This window comes from Ambystoma mexicanum, chromosome 7p (assembly GCF_040938575.1).
Source record: "Ambystoma mexicanum isolate Mex_15411 chromosome 7p, UKY_AmexF1_1, whole genome shotgun sequence".
NCBI classification, from domain to species: Eukaryota; Metazoa; Chordata; class Amphibia; order Caudata; family Ambystomatidae; genus Ambystoma; species Ambystoma mexicanum.
In genome coordinates, this window is record NC_090939.1 from 522,396,551 (window position 1) to 522,418,241 (window position 21,691).

The 21,691-nt window shown below is 42.5% G+C and overlaps 1 protein-coding gene across 2 annotated transcripts in view; it reads left to right on the plus strand.

Annotated features, from left to right (window-relative positions):
- SRPX (sushi repeat containing protein X-linked) overlaps window positions 1–21,691 on the plus strand; it is a 482,285-nt gene that overhangs the window by 198,237 nt on the left and 262,357 nt on the right. Inside the window, exon 2 of one of the 2 annotated variants that reach the window (XM_069636553.1) lies at window positions 11,486–11,551. The exons of the other annotated variant lie outside the window; for it this stretch is intronic. Coding sequence (XP_069492654.1) covers window positions 11,486–11,551 — 66 coding nt within the window. The remainder of the gene's footprint in view (window positions 1–11,485; window positions 11,552–21,691) is intronic. 2 annotated transcript variants of the gene reach the window in all.

Here is a 21,691-nt window from a genome sequence, read left to right on the forward strand (position 1 = left end):
GCTTTGCTCATGAAAGAGCTTTGCGTGAATGCCGTTTCCTGACCTGAGAGGACAACGAGAAGGCCAAATGACAAGATGGCCAAAGGACAGGGGGCGAAAAACATGTGGAATAGCCATTTTGAGTATAAAGTACTCAAAAGGCATGATGTGTTACAATACAGAAGTGCATGGTGAAAAATGAAAAACCTTCACTGTTTGTCGGCCATCTTTGACACATCATTAAAGTAATACATATTTTACTAAAAGAAAGAAGGATACAAAGAGCCCCAGCCGCATTTCACTTTAAGGTTATGTATGCACCTTAGAAACAGCAAGGAAACTTACAAAGGTATCCAGAGTTCCCCTGCACTGGTAGCCTTAGGGACTGACCAGGGCCCACCAAACTGATGGGCTAAGCAAGGTAAGTAAAGTAAAAACTCTTTACTTACCTCCAAAGGTCAGTGCAGGAATCAAACAATAGCAACACGTTGGGGGTTTCCCTTGATGTCCGTGGAGGGAAAGCTGGAAAAGGAACATCTTTCCTAACATGCACATTTCATTTACTCTGTATTTGACACATGGGATTTGTCCTCTCTGATGGTACTTTTTCGTTGCTATTGCAGACAATGACTCTTCTGTTGTTCTTTTGGTAAGGTCACTCTTTCTCTCTCTCTGGGTATCCATTTGTGCACTTCTAGTCTTGCTAACTTTGGTGAAATGTATATTCAAATTTAGTGTCTTTTGCTGTGAAACTAGGGTCGTTGGCTAGGTGGTGCCTGCTTCTGCAGCTCTAACATTCTTTATCTTGTTTTCTTGTTTCCCTGACCTGCACCAGGTTTTCCTTTGGTGTTCAGGGTTTACAGTTATTGTGTTGATTTCTTGTTAATCTGGTTCCTGTTTTATGTATGTTTTGGCTACAACATTTGTATTTGTATTTGTTTATTATTTATATCGCGCATCGAACCCGAAGGCAACTGGGCGCTTGAGAGACTTAGGAGTTACATACAAGGTGAGGCAATATACATTGACAGTATACATTGACATGCAAGTATAGCGGCAGAGAGGGACTCTGGTTACAGATGGGTTAGTGAGAAAGAAGCAATTTTACAGCAACTTAACTAAACTGAGGTCAGATAGACGATGGTTCAGCAAGAAGTGGTAGTAACATCTTAAAGTATGCGTTTGTTACTGAACCAGTCTTTTATTTTAGCTTTAAAAGTGAGGAAGGAAGGTTCTTGTGTGAGGGGAATGGGTATGGAATTCCATTGTTTGGCAGCTTGGACTGGGAAACTGGCTCCTCCAGCAGATTTTAGGCTGAACCTTGGAACCACAAAGCTGTGAGAGTGGGCCGATCTGGTGGTACGCGAGGGTTGGTGTTTGCAGATTTTATCGGACAGATATTTGTCTTGCTGTCTTGCTGTCTTCTCAACACTGTTTGCTATTGCCATGGTTTGCTCCACATTGGAATCTTTGCTTTGCACCAACCTTTTCATCTATGCAAGTGTTCTTTCAACTTAACACTAGGTTTCTGTGCACTTAGTCTGTGTTGGCATGCTGGCGAGGACCCCATGTGGACGGTTGTCTCACGACCTCATCCCTTGTACCAGCAGAAATAAGGACTGACAATTTAAGATATGTTTCAGTGTTTTATTTGCAAAGGTGCTTAACCAAACATTAATATATCTGAATGCTTCTCAATGGAAATACCCCATGTGCTAGCATAATGGTTCCAGGATGATAAAGTACCACCAAACCTCTGTGGTGGATTCCTTTCCATCTGTTGCCTCCTTAGTCTTCTCTAAGAGGTTTCTCCACTGCTCTCACTGCCTGGTATGTTCTCTTGTTTCCAAATGGTACTCCTTGTTTATCTCACCAAGCTGGAACTCTTCCCTTCTAGACACTCTCGCTCTCACCACAAATTTCTCTGTAATTTCCCATGTTTTTCAAAGCTTACTTCTCACCAGAGCTTCCGCTCTCCAGTGCTTCACCTTCACATTCAGCGGTGGACCCTCTCTGTGCCAGGCCTTGCAGGCTATAACTCCCTCCAGGTTCTTGCCAGGACTGGCTGTCAGTTGCCGACCTCCCCTATATGGGAACTGCCCCTCCTCTGGGTAAGACTTCAAGGGAACAGTGTCACCTGTGTTCAGGGGCTGGTGCTGTTTCCTAATTGGACAATGTGATACTGGTCAAGTTGGAGTTAAGTGGGCTGGCCTGAATCTAAAAAGAGACCAGCCAACATTGTATTTTAGATTTCATACAGGCCTCAGTTATGTGTGTGTTCTCCTTCTCCTAACTTAACTGATCTTTGATGCTGCCTGTAGCTTTCTGGGAGCATCTTTGTGTCCACTGTGTGTTTTGTTATCACAGGAACCCTCTGGTAATCCTGAGCAACTGTTAGATACATTTATTCCTTCCACTGGGGGATTCCGAGTTGAAATAGATGCATTCTATCTCACGCAACACTGGTCTGGGAGAAAGCACAATGCCTGATAAATTCAAAGGGTGGCAGTGTTTCTTCTACTTCCCTTGGCAGAGGGGGAGACCGATGAAATGTATTCTCGCATTTGTCTTTTCTTGGCAGAGCTAGCTGGATTTGTTTTCCTTTGCCCGGTAGTGGGGAACATTATACTTATATTATTCAGAGGGATTTAGATGATATTCCCTAAACTGGGCTGCTCGGGTTCTTTTCTTCCTTACTTCCGTAGAGGGAAAGTTTTCATAAGATGTTAGAATGCTTTCCTCATGCACAGCTTTTGTTAAATGCAGTCTGGCAATCTCATTGTTCCAGTTGCAAGGACATGTTCTATTCCTACTTTTAAAATAGCCCAGTCTCCATCTTGTTCTTAAAGGGTGCTTTCCGGTCTTTGGGGTTCTGTGGCTCCACAATAGGTGCTGGTACAGGCGATCCATGGCAGGCATCCTCCCTCAGAAGGGCTGCCTCATATATATTGTATATATTGTAAATCTGCAAACAGTCTATTTCTTTTTTGGGGGTATAGTGTTGAATTCCCTCTTGCCCTCTCTTTCCAGGGAATGTATTAATAGGACTGCTTACCTGCCCACTGATTCTTGGTCTGCCCCTAGAGCCTTGATGCACATTTCTTTTTTTTTTATTCTGTTGTTACAGCTGAGATAAGCCAACTTTTCAACATTTACATAAAACAACTTTTTCCAACTTCTTCTTACTTATTCCATTATAATACAATTCACAATCATCTTGCTTAAAAAAAGAAAAAAAGATTAAAAACATTTAAGCTGTAAACCTATTTTACATCTCTATGAAAATTCAACACTCAAAATAGCACCACGATTTCAAGTCATACTAGAGATATCGAACATGCAACATAGTCAAAAATGTGTACAAAGGCTAACAGATGTATTAAACCTTAGCATAAGTATTCACAACAATGGCAAGATGCTGTTGGGTGTAGCTTTATGACAATAATTTGTATCGAAAATAGGTCAGGTCATGTATTCCCTAGACTTTATATATCACTTTGGGGTGTAAAATTCAAATATTGTCAATGTCCTATAACCTACTGATAGATAATTGAAATAATTCACGATATAATCGGAGTTTGGGGGGATTCTAAATGTAGAGCCTTCAAAAATGCAATCGCGCCTATTCTGTAAGTGGCAACTTGCCCCCAGAAAATGAGTTGCCAAAGTAACTCTAATGACATATCGCCAAATTCCCCAAATGCAGTTTTTAACAGTCGCAATCTTAACGATATCAGCTTAACACATGTCACCAATAAATGTTTTAGGGATTCTGCCTCGTTCTTACATCCACAGAATCTACATTTACCGTCTTCCTTGGTTATCATTTTACGTTTGACCATGAATTGCCAGGTGAGGCAGAGGTTAAATCTGATCCGCATGAAGTTTAGTCTATGTTCTCGAGAGGGAGATTTTATCAAGTATATTTCAGGCTCCCTATAGTTATTATGACTAAACGGTCGTGTTGCAAAGTCATTATATTCTCTGCATTTCTCACCCAAATCAATCCAGTCGCGCTGGAAGAACTTAGTTTTAGCCTTCGTTGGATTCTGGATTAGGAGATCAATAGTAATGTCAGCATTTCTAAGTTTTGTTTCCACTGGACCCAGGGAACTGTTGTGCATGCAGTGAAGGCATAAATGGTGGTGGTGGTGGCACGGTCCCTCGTGCCATGGTTGTGCTTTTCTCTTTCCTCATTATCTGGTCCATTCACTATCCAAAACGTCATAATCACTATGTGGTTTTGGTCAAATTAAGTCCTTCATGCTCATTCACCAAGTTAAGATGTTCAAATGAAGTCCTTCACACTGGGAGTATCCTTAAATCAAGTTTTATAAAGTAAGCAAACTTCTCCTGTGAAGGGTGTCCTGAGCAGATCCTGCAGCTTCTTCTTGTTCTCCTTGAGCTCTCCATGCCCCCATGAGTGCGGTGACCTCTATTGCTTCTCACCCTCACTACCTCCGTCTCGTCGCAATGTTGGGTATATGAGCACTGATGCGATCCTGGCACGCACACCTTCACTACAGGGGCGTTAGTGGGAGAGGTGAGGTGTGAATTCTAACAGGTAGTTGAGTGCAGATTCGGAAGTCCAAAACATTTAAATAAATCATTTGAATTTGCCCCAAAAGATGAACTAGAGACCCAAAGTACTTTTAGGTTGGAGGTGGCTGATTTGAGCAAAATTGACATGCATAAGGAATTTGAGGAGCACTAATATCTGCAGCTATTGAAGTTCTAAGCACAGGAACTCTGATCAACCAAGTATATTGCTGTAAATGCATTAGCAGAGGGCAGTTTTTCTAGAACAGTTTTAAAAGAAAGAACCTTGTTTTGGGTACTCTCAGGCTTAGTTTCCCATAAGATAATTTCTCATAATTTGCCCAGCTCACACCCCGTCCAGACCACAGCAATCCCTCCTCCCTGCCCACCCACCACTGATTGGAGGATGAATGTTGGGTCACGTGACCCACAATTGAAAACCACCCCTCCGAGGGCAGCCTTGCCCAGGCAGCCGGTAAAGGGTATAGGCTAAGGTGGCTTCCTTAGGGTGCCTACCTTCCCTGTTTGCCTGATTGCCCTGATGCCCCAGCTCTGACCAACTCCAAGCTATTCTTCTACAACTACTTCCAGGTAAAGGACGTCTCCATTGAGTCTTGCCACTGTTTGTATTTGTCACACATGCATTTTTGCAGGCCTAGGTTCCCCCTTTAACATTGCTGTTTCAATCTTGCCACTGTTTGTATTTGCCACACTTGCATTTTTTGGGCCTACGTTCCCCATTTTACATTGCTGTTTCAATCTTGCCACTGTTTGTAATTGACATCTTGCATTTCGCAGGCCTATGTTCCCCATTTTATATTGCTGTTTCAATCTTGCCTCTGTTTTGTATTTGACACACTTGCATTTTGCAGGCCTAGGTTCCCCATTTTACATTGCTGTTTCAAACTTGCCACTGTTTTTATTTGCCACACCTGCCCTTTGCTGGCCTGGTTTTGCCATTCTAGATTGCTGTCTCAATCATGCCTCTGTCTGCATTTTGCCATGCCTGGATTGATCCTCACTAGGGCCCCTGACTTAGACTGCATTACACGTAGCCTTGCATTTATGGCATGTGCCCAATTTGACTACATCCTACACTAAACAAACATCACCCTCGGCACGAGGGCAACCACCCATAGAATACAGCTGAGTTCTATGAAAAATGTGGTCCAGTTGTTCACATACCTTGACTCTCTTGACAATTTGATACAGCACCTGTCCCGCAACTGATAATACGAGCTGCTGTTAGGGACCTAGCCATTCCCTACATATCTTGGGTCAGGCTTGAAATGCCCACATGCCTTTTACCACTCCTCCCACAACATTTCAACTCAGACTGTGCTCTTCCAAACGGCGTTCATCCTCATAGCACTTTGATGCCATACCAATGGCAGTAGGTGCTATACAAATGCCAAATAACATAACATAAGAGCCCGGATACACAGGTGCTTTTCCATTAATTGCCCTGTGGGTTAGTGAGGTTTGAAATTGCCTCTGGCTTTAAGAAGGAGCCTATGACATTGCCTGAGGATTGCGATAGCTAGCAGAAGATATGTTGTTAGCCCTTGCAGAGTCATGGCTGAGTTCTTCAGTAGTTGCAGCCATTAATAAGCTTCTTTCAAACTCAGTTGGAGAGGACGTTTTTGGAGTCAATCTTAGCACTTACGTACACCGGAGCACAAGGTGAGGTGGTCTTTAGATGGGAAGGAATGGATTTTTTTTCATCGTATTGTGTACTGAAGGAAATACTGGTTACTTGTGAAAGAAGCAGGGAAAGGTCTTACGTTCAAACTGATCATCGAGAAGAATCCCATCAAGGGGATTTGTAATAAAGATAAAGATTTCCAAGGCTGTGTATTCATCCTGCAAGAAGTATTGGACAGGCTCATTCATTTGCATAAAACAACTTAGAATTCACGGAAATGATCCGAGTGCATGGACAGATCCGAGTGTGTGGAACGGTTTCGGAGTGCGACGAATGGTTTCGGAGTGCATAGAATTGTGCGACATACATGAATGATTTGGAATGCATCTAACGTTTGAAAGAGCATGTAAACCATCTTATCACATCACCATGCTTACTCTCCTCTTTACATCACCATTCAACTAGAACACAGAGATACTATGACACCATTCGGTATAGCTGTTCTCATACCAACATCTGCCTCATACTCCACATCACTCTAACTAATCACTGCTGGTTTCACACCCCCCAGCCAGGCGTTCTCCTCAGGCCTAACGCAGCCAGAACTAGTCTGGATAAAACCTGCCAGAACGAACGCATACCCCTGATTTCTCAAACACCACACCTACCGCTATGAAGCAGCTATTGCACGAATGCCACACCAGCTGCACACATATCAGGTGCTCACAAGCACCTTTGACTCTCTCTACTCTCTCTACTGACTTGAACTTCGATTCCCGAGGGCGTTCAACCTACCAGCGCCTTCAGACCATACCAATGGTACATAAGGCGCTATATAAATGCAAAGTAAGATAACATAACATTTAGGTTTCACCCAGGATTTAGGCTTCATAAAGATGTGACTGAATACATAGTATAATAGTGCAAAATAAGTCATCTCTAGGCACTTGCAAGCTGAGCTGAGCAGAATAGACTTCAATTGTAAGGACACATTTTGTTGCTTGATGCTAATGTGCAATCTCATTTTGGACACTCCCAGTTTCAACTGGTGTGGGAACTGAGTTACAGTCAGATAAAGTGACTGAATCAGATTCACAAAATGCGAAATACACAGAACCCAGCTTTCAAAATCAGCAACCTAATCTTTACACCACGTACTGTGAAGCTAGTTGGTGTTGATGATACAGTCACCAAAGAGAACCTCAGAGTGGTCATCTGAATAATGGTAGAAACCAATGCCTGACTGGAACATGATGTTTGTTAGGTGAGGGTCTAACACAAATGAACATCAGTAGAGGCATGGGTGCCAACCCCCGGGAACTGTTTAGGCTACAATGGTGAAGGGTATGCTATACCTCATTGGGTGGCACAGCCCTCTCTCACAAAAAGCAGTCAAACAAGCTGATGGCTGACTAAAACCCAAATCTGGCTTAGGACTTTCCAGAAATTCTCATAAGCTACGATGGTAATGCAGTAGGAAGGTCCAGAGTAATCAGAAAGATGATTTTGCATTTTATAATGACTATATGACATGTAGCACACCCTATTTGTTTTATTTTAGGGTTTTGTAAAGTTCAGCATGCTATTTTATATTTTGGGGTCATCTGAGTGTTTTGAGGGTACAGGTAACGGGGACACTGCCTTCTTTTTTAGGATTATGTAATGTATTTATCTGTGTAGAGGGCTATTTGCTAGATTCCTCCCACTTATAAGCCCTGTAATAACTGGTGTTGTCACTCAATGTAATGATACTCAGTTTATCGACCTTGAAAGGATGAAGGGCTGAGTTATCCGTGCTGCAGTATTCCAACTGGTGAAGTGCAGGATGGCTCCAGTCCTGATGCAATTGATTGATTGATTGATTTGTTTGGTTGTAGAGCGCACTGCCACCAGGGGGTATGCTGGCGCTTAACCGGAAAACCTTCAGATAGGACTAGGTGAGGAAGAGACATTTACATGGGAAAGAGGAATGTTTTAAGTAATTCCAGCATTTTACCATGATCTTCAGTCAACCTCAGTACCGGGGCAAGAGTGTTCCTGAGGGAAGGAGAGGCGATAGAGAAAGCTCTGCCGCCAACCAACTTCTTTTTAAACCTGGGGATGACCAGACAGCTAAGGTTAGCAGAGCAGAGGTTTCTAGTAGGAACATAGGGGATAATCTTCTCTTGAAGAAAAAGAGCACCCTGTTTATGCAGGGCTCGATGAGTCAAACATAGAGCCTTGAATTTGATCCTACTATCGACAGGAAGCCAGTGAAGCTGGGCCTAGATCGGGGATGCTTGAGCATATTTTGGCAGGTCAGCAACTAGACGAGCTGCAGAATTTTGAAGGATTCGGAGTCTCTCAATAAGATATTTGGGCTGGGTCAAAAGGGAGTCATTACAATAATCAAGAGTGCCAGAGAACACTTTGGCGATGACTGGTCCCCGCAAAGAGTGTGATAAAAAGGGTAACGCTTTTTTCAGTGGCGCAGACTTTCAGTTCAGTTGACAAGGAGGCTGCATTTTTTACTCTAAGAATTACTTAACACATGAGCTATCAACCTGGATAGTAGATCCTTAGATGTCACTTGCCTAAACTGCAAACATGAATGGATTAGCACCTTTTTCTAGTATATTAGTGTAAGAGTAAATGTGCAGAAAATATTTTAGGTCTAAGAATCTATTGTATATTCCAGGGTGGGCAGTGGAAGAATGCCACTTTGGGACGTCTAACATTCAGATGTTCAGAGAAATGTAGGTCCAGAAAAACTGATGTGCAGTTACTGCAGAGGATGAAGTTAATCAGGGCCATATTAGTGCAAGAGAGATGTATCTTCATGACTTTCACAAATTTTAGGGAAACCGCTTAACTTCTTTGATAAAGACTGAGAGTGTTTCAGAGAGAGGAGTCCTTTATCTGGATGGTGGTTCCTCCAAATCTTTTCGCACTTGACTGGTAGGTGGATCAGAGATTTAGAGGGACCGATTGCTGGTTCCAAGCTGATAGGGTTGGTTGACTTTGGAGTGGTATGCCAGGGTGTTATGGACTTGGACAGGGCCTTATGGACAGGGCCTTATGGACTTGTCAAGTGAGTGCATTCCATTACTAGCTGCTAAGGAAAAGAATTGAAAGCCAGTCTGATATAGGGTTTTCACCATCTATATCTAAGGAACAGAAGGGCAGCCACATTCTAGGCTATGACCGTTCAACTTTGAGAGCCCATACTCTGCTTGGAAATCAAACTTTATAAGAATGAGCGCAATTTTGGTGGCAGGTGTTGGTGAGGGTGCACATATGCAAGAAGAGGTGGCAGAGCACGTTATTAGCCACTGTATTCAATTGAATGGTTGACTATTGAGAAGGGCACCCGCGTTGTGCATTTCTGGTACAGGCATTGGCCTTGCAGCGTTTGGTTAGACCACACGTTGAGGATGAGATGGAGCGTGTGAGTGTGATTTCTTCTGATGATTAGGTCAGAACCAATGCAGTTACATCTAGTTTTGGACTCATGTTCGGCAGGTGCGGAATTGGTGGTGTTCCCCAGATCTTTCACCCACTTCATGAACTATATCTTCTCTGGCCAGTGATAAGGGGTGCATTTATTTTCCTGCTCAATGGTTCCCAATTTATTGAACTTGGCTACGAGAACCTGCTGAGATTCGAGCTTGTGACCTTCAGGTTGTGTATCCATTAATCAACGTAATTATCTGTGCTACCCCCTCTTAGGTTGAAAGCAGTTCTGATGAATTCAGTCCTACAAATTGCTGTCTGTGTTCTGATATATATAATTACGTCTCACTATGTTTTGTTTCTAAACTCGAATATCACTCCAAAGGTTTGTAGCTCAGCTTCAAACACCTTTGTCGACGAGGAAGCGCAATAACTTTCTGAAAAATGGAACTAACTTGAACTGCAGTAAATGTGAATTTGTTTTAAACAGCCAAAGTGTCTTACATGTTTTTGTCCAAGTACAAGCTAAAATGCAATGGTATGTTATGCTATGGCATGTATACACTTTGCCAATTCAACTTTGCAGTTTAGCGACATGCAACCAACACTTAACTCATGTGTTATACCTTCTCATTCACAATATTATGATAATTCTTCGCAAAGGTCCATATTATGAGATGGTTGAGTTAGTACTGCAGATCGGTTTTATTGCACTTGGCTGGTGAGGCTAATGAGGCTTTCACTGAGTGCGCATGCGTGATGCTTACTTGATTGGTTGGCTGGTGGAAGAGCCACCAGTTTTCCAATTGTTGTCATGGAGAGGGTTGATGGAATCGATTGGACCGAGAACTGCATTCAAAACATTCCATGCATACAGAGCAGTAGTGCGTTGAAAAGGCTACACAGCACTCAACGCTGCCCATGCATGCTCAGAAGGCAGGGGAGTGTACGGATGTCAGGGGTATCTCCCACTGAAGGTATTAGGAGAAGGCAATGTGTCCTTTTTCTCCCCATTTCTAAGCTGCAAAAATAGGGCAACACATTGATTGACAAAATCAGAGAGTGCCATGCCCCCGCTGTAGAGCCGATGGTGGATCTGGTACGTGACGACTTTATGACAGTGAGGCAATCCATTGACGGGACATGAAGTACTTACTCACAGGGCCGGCCTTATTGGCCGCATATTTTTCATTAGGCACTGATGCTTCAGCACCCTATTGTTATTAAATGCGCCCTGCTCCTGAGAGTATTAATTTGAATAGGGTGCCTGCTGCGCCTTTTGCCACAATGCCTGCCCATGGGAGGCCTTAAAAGACTGTCCTGAGCTGGCGTGGTGGGGGGGTGGGTAGTGGTGCGCCGGGCGGGGTCGTCTGTGCTGCCCTGCTCTAAGGCCAGCCCTGCTTGCTCATTATGCCTGCTTAAAACCTGCTGTGGAGGGAAAGATTTGCACTGCCGCTAGCTTCCAGATACCTCCATTTGAATGGGGGTTGCACCACCATTCAAAAGGCGGTCACCATGCAATGGTGCACTGGTCGGATGTCCTAAAGAGCCCTTCACACTGCGTACGTCTCTCTCTATGCCGCCTTTGCGCAATTATTAAAAAAGTGATCATGGTTCGCTTTCGAAATCTAATGTGCTTTTAAATCTTCTTTTTAAACAAATGCGATACATTGTTTAAAAGAAAATGCTGTCTGCTTTGAAATCCGGCATGCTGGCATGATGGGTGGTGTCCACCGGAAGCTTGGCCTCTCTCTGTGCACCGCCTAGGGATGATAGTTTCATTCACATTTCATGTCACTTGCATGACTTTTGCACACAATAAAAATTCCTCTTGCATATTGCTATCTGGTTTCCGCCTATTTGCAGTTTTTCTTTTTGTTTGTGTTTTAGGATCGGGATATTATGCAGTAGAAGACGATGAAGATATGTATTCACGCCGTAGATATTCCAGTAAAGGTGACTGCTTAGCTTTATATACTAACAAAGGTCACTTTTTGTGCCCGTTAACTGATGCCCAGTGAACCATGAATGACTGCCATTATAATGCATGCTGTGCCATTGGAATGGGTGTTAAGGTGACCCAGTCTTGAGGGTTGATTCGTAAAGCTACGTGCTGGAGCAAACCAGAAGATTCTTCTGAACATCTTGAGTTTGCATTGGCTGCCTTCAGGGACGTCATTTAACCAAAATGCCAGGGGTAGCGGAAGTGACATCACATGGCCCTTGACCTCTGATGACATCACAGGAAGTGATGTCATTTGACCCCACCCCAGTGACATCATTTAAAGAGTCTAGCAATTATTGTATACAATTCCAAAAAGGCACATGTTTTGTTATTCCTATTATTTCTTATTTAGGGTCACTGCTGAAAGTTTTATACTTTTGGAACCCCTTGTTTTTTTAGAGGCCGCAACATAAATTCCAGCTACCCAGAAACAAAGAGACACATGGCACATGCCACAGCCCACATGCTTCAATGTAAAAAAAAAAAATACATTGTTCTTTTTTTTAGGGGTAGCTAGGGAGACCACAGGGGTAGTAGGGGACACCTCAGAGGTCGTAGTTGCAACCCCATGGCGACCCCCAAATGACGTCCCTGGCTGCCTTATATCTGATTTGCAAAACTGAAACCTCGAACAAATCTGGATATGCCTGGAGCATCTTTGACATGCTCGAGCTTAGCATGCTTGCATGCACATGCAATTCACAGAGATTTGCTAGAGGGCATCTCGGAGATGCTGCATGCACCTCGGGGCATTTTAGGCTTGATCAATCCGGTATAATTTTGCAGGTGCTACCTTGGATACTTGCAGCAATCTCCTGTTTTACTCTAGTGCCATTCTTTGGGATTTAGGCCCTTGGATTTGGATAAGCACAGCAGGTGTTGAAGAGGAAAGACAGAGGAAACTGTTGTTCATTCTGAAATGTGTTCATCAGGATTTCTTGTATTCAATCCAGCCAGTGGCACATTGGATACTGGGGCCTGTGGTTTTTACTTTTTCTTTTATAAGGGTGGGTCTTAGATTTCCAGCCTGCGATGCTTTGTTGGCTTAAAAAACGTACTGGATAAAGGGGCAACTGAAGATCTTGGAGAAGGTGGCAAGTTTGCATCCCCAATACACAGAAACAGTTCCCTAGAACTGTATTTTCCTGTACACATCTTAGGCAGGTTGCTCTACACGGCACCTACTATTTGGGGTTGCTTCGTCCCAATAAGCTGGCACCAGACAGTCTACTGGAACAAGGATTTTATTTGAACCATCTTCACATGTTCTAAGGAGTTTTTTCACACTTGCACAATGCCTTGCTCATTATGGGACCTTACTATTCTGTTGCAGCTTTCATTTGGGGGTCCATTGTCCTCTCTAGACGCTTCAAGATTTTGTTTCAGGCCTAGGCTGGTGGATTACATGCATTTTTGTTTCTTTTTCTTCTTTTTTTAAAAATGTATTCCTCATGTATCTGTGTGATGAAAATTGAAAATTGTGACATTTTAACAAAATCTGACCAGCATTTTACAAGCATCTTCTGCATCATCCACAACTTGAGGAATTGAGGAATATCCAAGTGGATCTGCAACATGGGCGGTTGCTAGTGGGATAGTGGGGCAGGTGCGAAAGGTGTGGTGTGGTGTGGTGTTGATGGTTGCCTGTTGTAAGTACCTGAGTGCTGTTATGGGTTTTGCGTTGACACTTGGTAATAATTTATCCAAAGAGGAGAACTCAAAATATGTTCATTTAAAGGGCTTTGGGCCTTGGCTAGATGTTGATGTGGGTGTGTGTGTGATAGGGCTGAAGAGGCAAGCTTAGTAATAGCTTGATCAATGTTGATGTGGTAAATGATAGGCCTGTGATAAACATGTTTGGAGGCTTTGTGTGTGTGTTTAGTGTAAGGTGATCATGCGTTTTAGAGGGGCATCACTAAGTTGGGGAGCAGACGGGGTAGACAAATGAGGAATACATGTATATTGGTTAAGAAGTAGGGCGACATTTGAGATTGAAGTGAATGGTGACTTCTGGGGAGATTATTGGGATCCTTTGGGCCTCATTACAAGTTTGGTGGTATCTCAGCGGCAAATATGCTGAGATACTATGAAACGGATTTACCGTTACTGCCACTTGGGTGGAATTACCGCTGGATTACAAGTGGTGGTATGGCAGTGTTAGTCCCCAAATATGGAATCCATAAGACTCAATGGGGATTTTGATGGAATTACGACTGGCGGTAATTCTGCTACTGGTAATTCTGTGGAACTTGACATGTTTTGGCAGTAGGGTGGTGGAATGACCTCCAGCATTTGGTGTATGTTTTTCCTCCACCTTACCTCCAAACTCATAGTTTGGCGAAGTGGTAATGTGGCGGTAAGGCAGTGGCAACAGAGTTACCACTACATTACCACTGTTTTTGGTCACACCTCCAAACTCATAATGAGGCCCTTTGTTTATAGTTTATGGTAATATGTGTTCAAGTCTCTTTGGTTCTCTGGTGTGCAATTTGTATCTGTTCATTTTTTCAATAGTCTTACTTTGTGCATAAGTTCCTGGAATGTTCATAAACAATCAGGGAGCGCCATCCATTGAGATTATATTGTCGTGGATAGGGGTATGGTTGGTTAAGGTTTCGGTGCTGGTCTCATGCCGGCATTAAATGAGTAGACTGGTGCTGATTTCATTCTGCTCTTAGTTGAGTAGCCAGGTTTTTAGTTACTCCCTGAAAGTCACGTGGTCTTCTCCTGTGCTCCAGTGCTTGGGCATGACGTTTCAAAGTTTTTTGTTGTCTGGGAGGAAGATCAAAGATTCTCCATGCCCCTTCTGGTTGAAGCATGGCACTGCTATTAGTGCATCATTGCTGGGTAGAAGTATGGATATAGGGCCCTTGCTATGGAGGCACGGTGAGCAATGCTTAGACTTCTGAAGTGAATCCTCATTTTGACAGTGAGCCAGTTGAGTGTGTGGTGTGGTGGGTGATGTGTTCATATCTTTTCAGCCTTGGGAAAAATCTGGCTGATGCATTTTGGTCTCATTTCAGTCTATTGAGTAGATATACTGGGAGTTCAAGGAAAAGGCTGCTGGTGTAGCATTGATAGTATCAGTGCAACATGTCCATGGTCCTGTCCATGAAGGACAGGCAAGGCTTGATGCATACGATATAATTGAGTTGGAAGAAACAGTGTCTTATGATGCCTTTAGCCGGTGGTTCTAGTGTAAGATTGCTGTGCTTCTTAGGTTCTTCACACTTGAAGTCAGCAATGGGCAAAATCCCATTACGTCTGGCTAGGGGGTGTGGTGGTGTTCTGCCACAGATCACGGACTCTGTTTTGGTTAGGTCAAGCTCAAGTCTTCACAGTCATCCAAGAGTCAACAGGGGCAATGCATGTACTCAAGTCCACTGTGTTTATTGTTCATTCATTTGTGAGTTTATAAACAATTTGCATGTTATCTGCACATTTGAAGCATGTGAGATCTGAGTTGTTAAAAAGCCTGAGTAGTGGGGTCATGTATATGTTGAAGAGAAGAGGTGAGAGTCAGGATCCTTGGTATTGTACGATTTGACCGACTACAAAAGTCCGACCACACCAAAAGACCTAAAACAAACACCATGAAAAGTTTGGACTACCAAAAGTCCCAAGTTTTCGTGGTGTGTGTTTAGGTGTTTTGGTGGGGTTGGACTTGGGGCTGCGGGGTTGTCCCCCCGAGCCCACTGCCAAATGAAGGAAAAAATCACGCAGATCCGGATCCTAAGGGTACTCTGCAATTGCCAAGTTGGGAGGATGTGACGTGTGAGCCAACATAAGTGTTGGCTTCATTCTTTATCGATTTGTATTTGAGGTGATCCAGCAAAGAGCGTTTCCCATTAGTCCAATATCTTCTAATATTTCTAGTAGGATCTCATGACTGATGGTGTTGAAGGTTGTCAGATTGTCCAGTAGGATATGTGAACTGAGTAAGTTAGAATTTGTGCTTTTCTTTAGGATGTCCCATGTTGCACACAGCGTGGATTCTGTTCCTCTTGTTGACCTGATTCCATGTTGTGACTTGTGAAGGAAGCTGTTGTTTTTTAAATATTCCTGTAGCTGTTTGTATATAAATTTCTCTAGGATTTTGGTGATGAAACGTGTGTTGGAGTTTGGACAATAATTTGCTTGTTCATTTCTTTTGACCGTTAATTTGTTTGAAGGAGAGGTTTCATCGAGGCTGATTTGAAGACATGAGGGATGGTCCCTTGCTCAGTGGAGTCATAATGTATAATGTTTTAAACAACTTCTTTCAACTTTTTTGTTGAATTAATCATGCATCTATACATCGATTACAATATCAACACAATGCTTCAAAATATGACTCAAATCTTCTACATTTTGTTAAAACAATACAACTGAACACATTTCATTACAACTTTTGCAAAATACAATTTACAAACTAGCACCTAAAGCACCTGTGCTTATATAGTTTTACCCATAATTTAACTAAAAACCTCAATCGGTAACCCAGCAGAATGAGGGACACTGTTAAAAGCAACACACATAGGTGATCTGGATTAGCCTGGCATTTAAATGTTTGGCTGCTGGATTTAAAAGTATTAAAGTTGACACGCGCGATGCACTGTTGAATTTCAAACAGATGAACATAGTTATTGCTTTAGTTACAGTTTTAATAATCTTAATGGAAATCAAGATAAGGAAGCAATAGAACCCTGGGAGGGGGGCAGTCTGGTAATGCCCCCCTCTCAGAATTGTATTCCTATTAGTACCCTGGGACATCGTACCGGGGTACTAATAGCATTTGTTTCTCGAAAAAATGGCTGCTGGGGTTGGGGGAGGAGGGACTATACATAGCTCCTTCTCCCTTTCCATGGCGGCCATTGAAAAGATATGTGAAAAAGAAAACATGGGCGCCATGGATCAGGGCAACGTAGTCCCTTCTCCCGTTCCATGCCGGCCTGAGAAAGCAAACAGAAGAACACTGATGGACACAGAGTTCGGATCTGTTGCTGCCGGTAAGTCTTTCCCGGCCGAGTAAAGACCCGGCGAGTGTCAATTAGATTGATTGAAACAATCTGATTGTCCCTTGCCGGGTACTAAAATGCATAGGAAGTTGGCAGTCAGATTTTAGATCTGTCATCAGAAGATTGCAAAAGAAACCATTACCAGTCATTCAGCCAAGACTGGAGCAGGGTTCCAAGGTGTTAAATCAAAGTGGAACTTTCAGAAAGGCGACATAATCAGCAACATGAGATTATATTGTATTGGAGGGGAGAGGTGCTACAAACAATTGGTTTCTAAGCGTGTGTACTGAGGCAACAAAAATCAACACAGAGAACGGCGACATTAAAAGGGTGTGTCAAGTTTTTTTTCTGGAGTTATTAGATTGTTTGAGTAGTGAGGGCATTCCAGAGTTTGGCTCCGTTAAACGAACCAGACTTGCCCATAGCCTTAAAGAGTATAAAACAATTGATGGTATTGGTGTAGCCAGAGGCTGCTCTTAGGGACCTGTGAGGAGCCATACCACTTCGATGGATCTTTGATGTACTTAAGATACTCCCCAAAAAGGGCTTAATGGTTTAAAGTTAAGAGTTTGGACGCTATCCTGTTCCTTATTGGTAGCCAATGTAATTTCTTCAGACTGGGGAGATGTGGGCATTCCTTGATGTATTAGGAACAATCGGTGCTGCAGTATTTTGTAATACTTGTAAAAAATGGAGACAAGATTCAGGAATGCTGGAATACAAAGCATTACAATAATCTATGCGTGAATCCACAATAGCACACACAGTGTTGAAACAGTGATTTTCAGGTAGAAACGGTCTAATTTAGATGGGATTACACGATAAATGAGATGGTTGATGTTATCACAGGCCAGGCCTAGATTAGGAAATATGTAAATTCTAGTAGTGGGAAAGAGTACATTTTCCAGAGACCCAGGTGATGCTGGGATTGTTCTGGCATGACACACAAGAAGGGGGAGGGTGGGCGGATTAATGCCTCTGAGGGGAATACACCACAAATTACCAGCACTACTCTGGGCTTCACGGTGGGTGACACCCAGTTGGAACAGTGGTGGCTGTGAAAGCATTGGCCTTTCTTTCTGAATTAAAGGCTGTTCCAGAAATTCTGACTTTAGTCTCAGCCAGTTAGCAAAGGTATCCACAATAGGACCATCATGGTAGAGTCTGAGTAGCTCCATTCACGGATACATTGTCTAGCTAGACAAGGCTAGAAGACCCCTTCAGTCTGCATGGTGAATCCCTATTTACTTCAGGGGTTAAGTGGAATGCCAGCAGCATCCTTTGGCTGAGGTGACACTGGAATGTAATGGCATTTTTGGTTTAGGAGTTGAATGCGTCTAGTGCAATTACTTGGCAGATGCCGAACTAGGGATTGTTGTGACAAAGTCTCAATCTGATAGAGAAAGTGAAGACCTGTGATGGAAGTGCAGTTGTGTGCTCTAACCTACCACATGTGTTTCCTGTTACAATTACTTGACTTACACATTCCGTTGGTTCGTCAGGTTTGAATGGCCAAGACAGCAAACAAGGCACTAGGACACTTTTACTAGCCAGGAATGGAAGAAACAGTAAACTAGATTTGTGGTTTCACTCTGACCTGATGAGTGGTAAGTCAGAAAGCTGATTAGGAGGGCCAAGCAGAGCTATTATGTGGATCGAGCATTTACAAGTCTGAATGTAGCCGAGGACATTTGTTAAGTCTTAGGAGAACTGTGTGATCCAGTGGCCATTAGCAAGGCGTTTTCTTTATGGATAAAATTAACACAATCCAAGAAGAACTTCAGAAGCTAGACTTGGAGCCCTCGCTCTTGGATCATATGGATTTGATCTCGGATCTGCCATTGGTCGGAGATCCGTTTACATCATCTACTCCAATCGATCAAGTACATATATTGGAGGTGATGGCAAAGCATTGTCCTTCAGGATCAGTTTATAGCCCCTGTCCACCAAGAACTCTAAAAGCTGCTAGGGGCGTGATTGCACATGAGCTGTGCCAAATTATTAACACCTATGTGAGGTGAATGTTTGCGCTTAAGTGCTAAGTGTTGTACCATATCATAACATACCACTATGGTGATGCTAGTAGCAAAGAAAGAACTTATGATGTTAGATAGGGATGGAAGGATGGAAAGAGATATTGATATGTGCATTTGATCTTCCTGTACAATTGATTTGTGCTGTAGCACCTTGAAATGCCTTTTGTGCTAGATTGAATTACAGTAATGGTCTCAGTCTCGGGAGGATAGCTCAGGGGCAACATGCTTGCCTTTGAAGCAAGACAGCACAGAGCACTGCAGGTTCAATCCCTGGGTCCATGCTTAGAAACCTCTGGGTATTAAGCACGTTATAAATAACCTATCATATCATATCAAACCAAAGAACCGGACAGACTCAAGAAACATGACAAAATACAACTTTAATTATCAATTCAATTAAGTAGGGAGATCTGACAAACATCAAACTGATGCATGTACACTCACGCAGCAGTTTGATTACATATATGTCTTATACCCCAATATGTGTCATCTATGACATCATTCTATGTGGCAAAATACAAAACCTATCGAGGGAAGGGATTGGTGAAGGGAACATATCTATTCATAGAACATATAAGGATGAGCACATCATTGGCTACCCCTTGTCTGTAGGGCACACCTTGAACTACCTCTAAACACATATAGTACTGATTATAGCAGAAAAACATCAGTGGATTGGTTCCTGCAACATTGTATGTTAGGTTGTCCCCCATCCCCACTGATTAGTTGGCATACTACCCCAACCTTGGACTTTTGGCTCCTTAGCAGCAGATACATGAACTGAAACCTAGGTGTTTGAATCCCATCAGTCTACTCCCCATTTTCTAAATTAGTCCATCATCTTTCATCGGTAGGCTATCAGCCAAAGTCTTTTGTAGTTGTTCTTGCTGCTGCTCATTGTCCTGGAACATTCAAGGAAGTGTGAGCTCACCGCTACCTTAGCTTAACGCTCTAATGAATAGCCTTTGTTTTTTACTTCAGAGTCACATGTGAAAACAACACCAATTTGTGCATTTCAGTCTTTCATTTACTGCTATTTGATTTATTTAATTATTCAGGGTGCTGTTACTCCGCTTGGTCTCTAGAGACTTGCTCACTCTATCTCATAGGAACTTTATACACTTTTAATTGACCAGCAGTTTGGCTCTCACAGATCTTTTCCTCTTCTTCCATCTAAGAAGAATGTCCCACATTCAGAGCTTTGTGCTTATCCTTTAAAAATAGCATCTTCGCTTTGGGCCAACCTTGACTCATTGACAGCTCTGTGTACGAAACTGTTTTCCGGCTTCTCCTGATTCTTACAGCCTCGGCCTGTGTCTGAGGTAGTTTAGTTAAATTCAACGTGAGACAGCATCCATTTTCCTAATATGGCCGTACTTGCTACGTTATATATTCCTCTATAGCAAGCTTCTACACGTTTTCTTTCTACCTTGCGTTACTGCATATTTACAGTTATGGGTCAGTAAGTTACTTCATCTTCTTTAGATCCATGATTACTTTAGCTTTAAGTTCCTGTTAGTCGTAGTGCTTCAGTTACATTGTTACTTAGTATTTTCATATAGTTTCACTTTAACGTCCATCAATGATATTCATTGATGTATTATTTTTTATTTTTTTATTTTTATTTAATGTCTGACAGGTACATTGCAACTCTTTCAGTGTGAGAGTACATTCTGTCTGGCAATCTGAGTACATAACGTGTCTCATACACTCGATGCAGTATAGGAACGATGCAGGGGACCCCATTGATGGCTCTTATTCGACTGTTGCAATGTGATGGTGGTGAGGGGGTGGGAACTGGCAAGAAACCGTCTACCTGCTCCTCTACAGATTAAAATAGCAGAAAGGCTCACTTTCTCAATGTTGACCTGTTTTGACATGGAATCATTGTGGTGAAGTGAATGGATTATGAATGGCCACAGGAGATAATGTATGTATTATTTTTATATATTTGTTTTAGACATGTTTATAAGTTTGGATCCACAGTGAATATTATTTTGAGTCTATATTGTAGAAGTATACCCTCCTGAAGACAGAACACATCCAGAAATGCATAGAGAGACCGCTTGTGATGTCTCATATAAAAGTGACAAGAATGACTGAATCAATGAGTATGGAAGTTCATAAGGTTTATGGTGCTATTGTAATGAACATTGCCTGCTTGCGAGAGAGTGACAACCGTGTTTTACAAAGTGTTGTTGAGCCTTACTTCCAGTTGTTACATTGTCTTTGGTGTGGCATTGGCACATTTAGAAAATTAATGGTGAATTGCAAAACTAGCCATGTCCACCTTCAAATTCCTCCATTCAATTCATTTGACAGACATGTTAGTGTCACATAATAACAGAATGCCCTATGCTGACAACATTCCTGACATAAAGGCAGAAACACCAGCCTTTACACCCCAAGAGGCAGACCATAGCTTAAGTCCTATTAAAGAAACCACCTCATTAGGGGTGTCACGGTATTAGTTTTATGACGGTATGATAACCTTCTAGCCAAATGACGGTATATCATGGTTATCGCGGTATAGCAGGTGGAGTTAACTAATCTTAACAAATATTTTCTAAAAAGGTCTTAAATTGTCAGATTTATCATCAAAAACAAAACCAGGCACCCAAGGCCAGAATTGGGCTTTTCAACAAACTTTCCACTGAAATGCCACCCCTTGCTTCCCCCAAACACACGTGTGGAGCAGGGACGTCATTTCACAAAAATTCCAGGGGAAGCGGAAGTGACATCAGACGACCCTTGACAGGAAGTGATGTCCTTTGACCCCACTACCAAGTGATATCGCGGGAAGTGCTGGAACACGACCTTTCACCTGTTGACAAAACAGGAAGTGGCATCACATAGCACTGTACACTACGAAAAATATGGTTACAATATCACTATAATGTGATGTACATTTCATACAAGAATGGATCGCCATATGTATCATTAAGATCAGTGTGTATAGGCCCATATTACTGTGAATGCAAGCAGACGTCCATGACCAAATGATAAATGTGTTATTATATACCATTTACGCTTAAGCGCTTTATATAGAAAAAATATA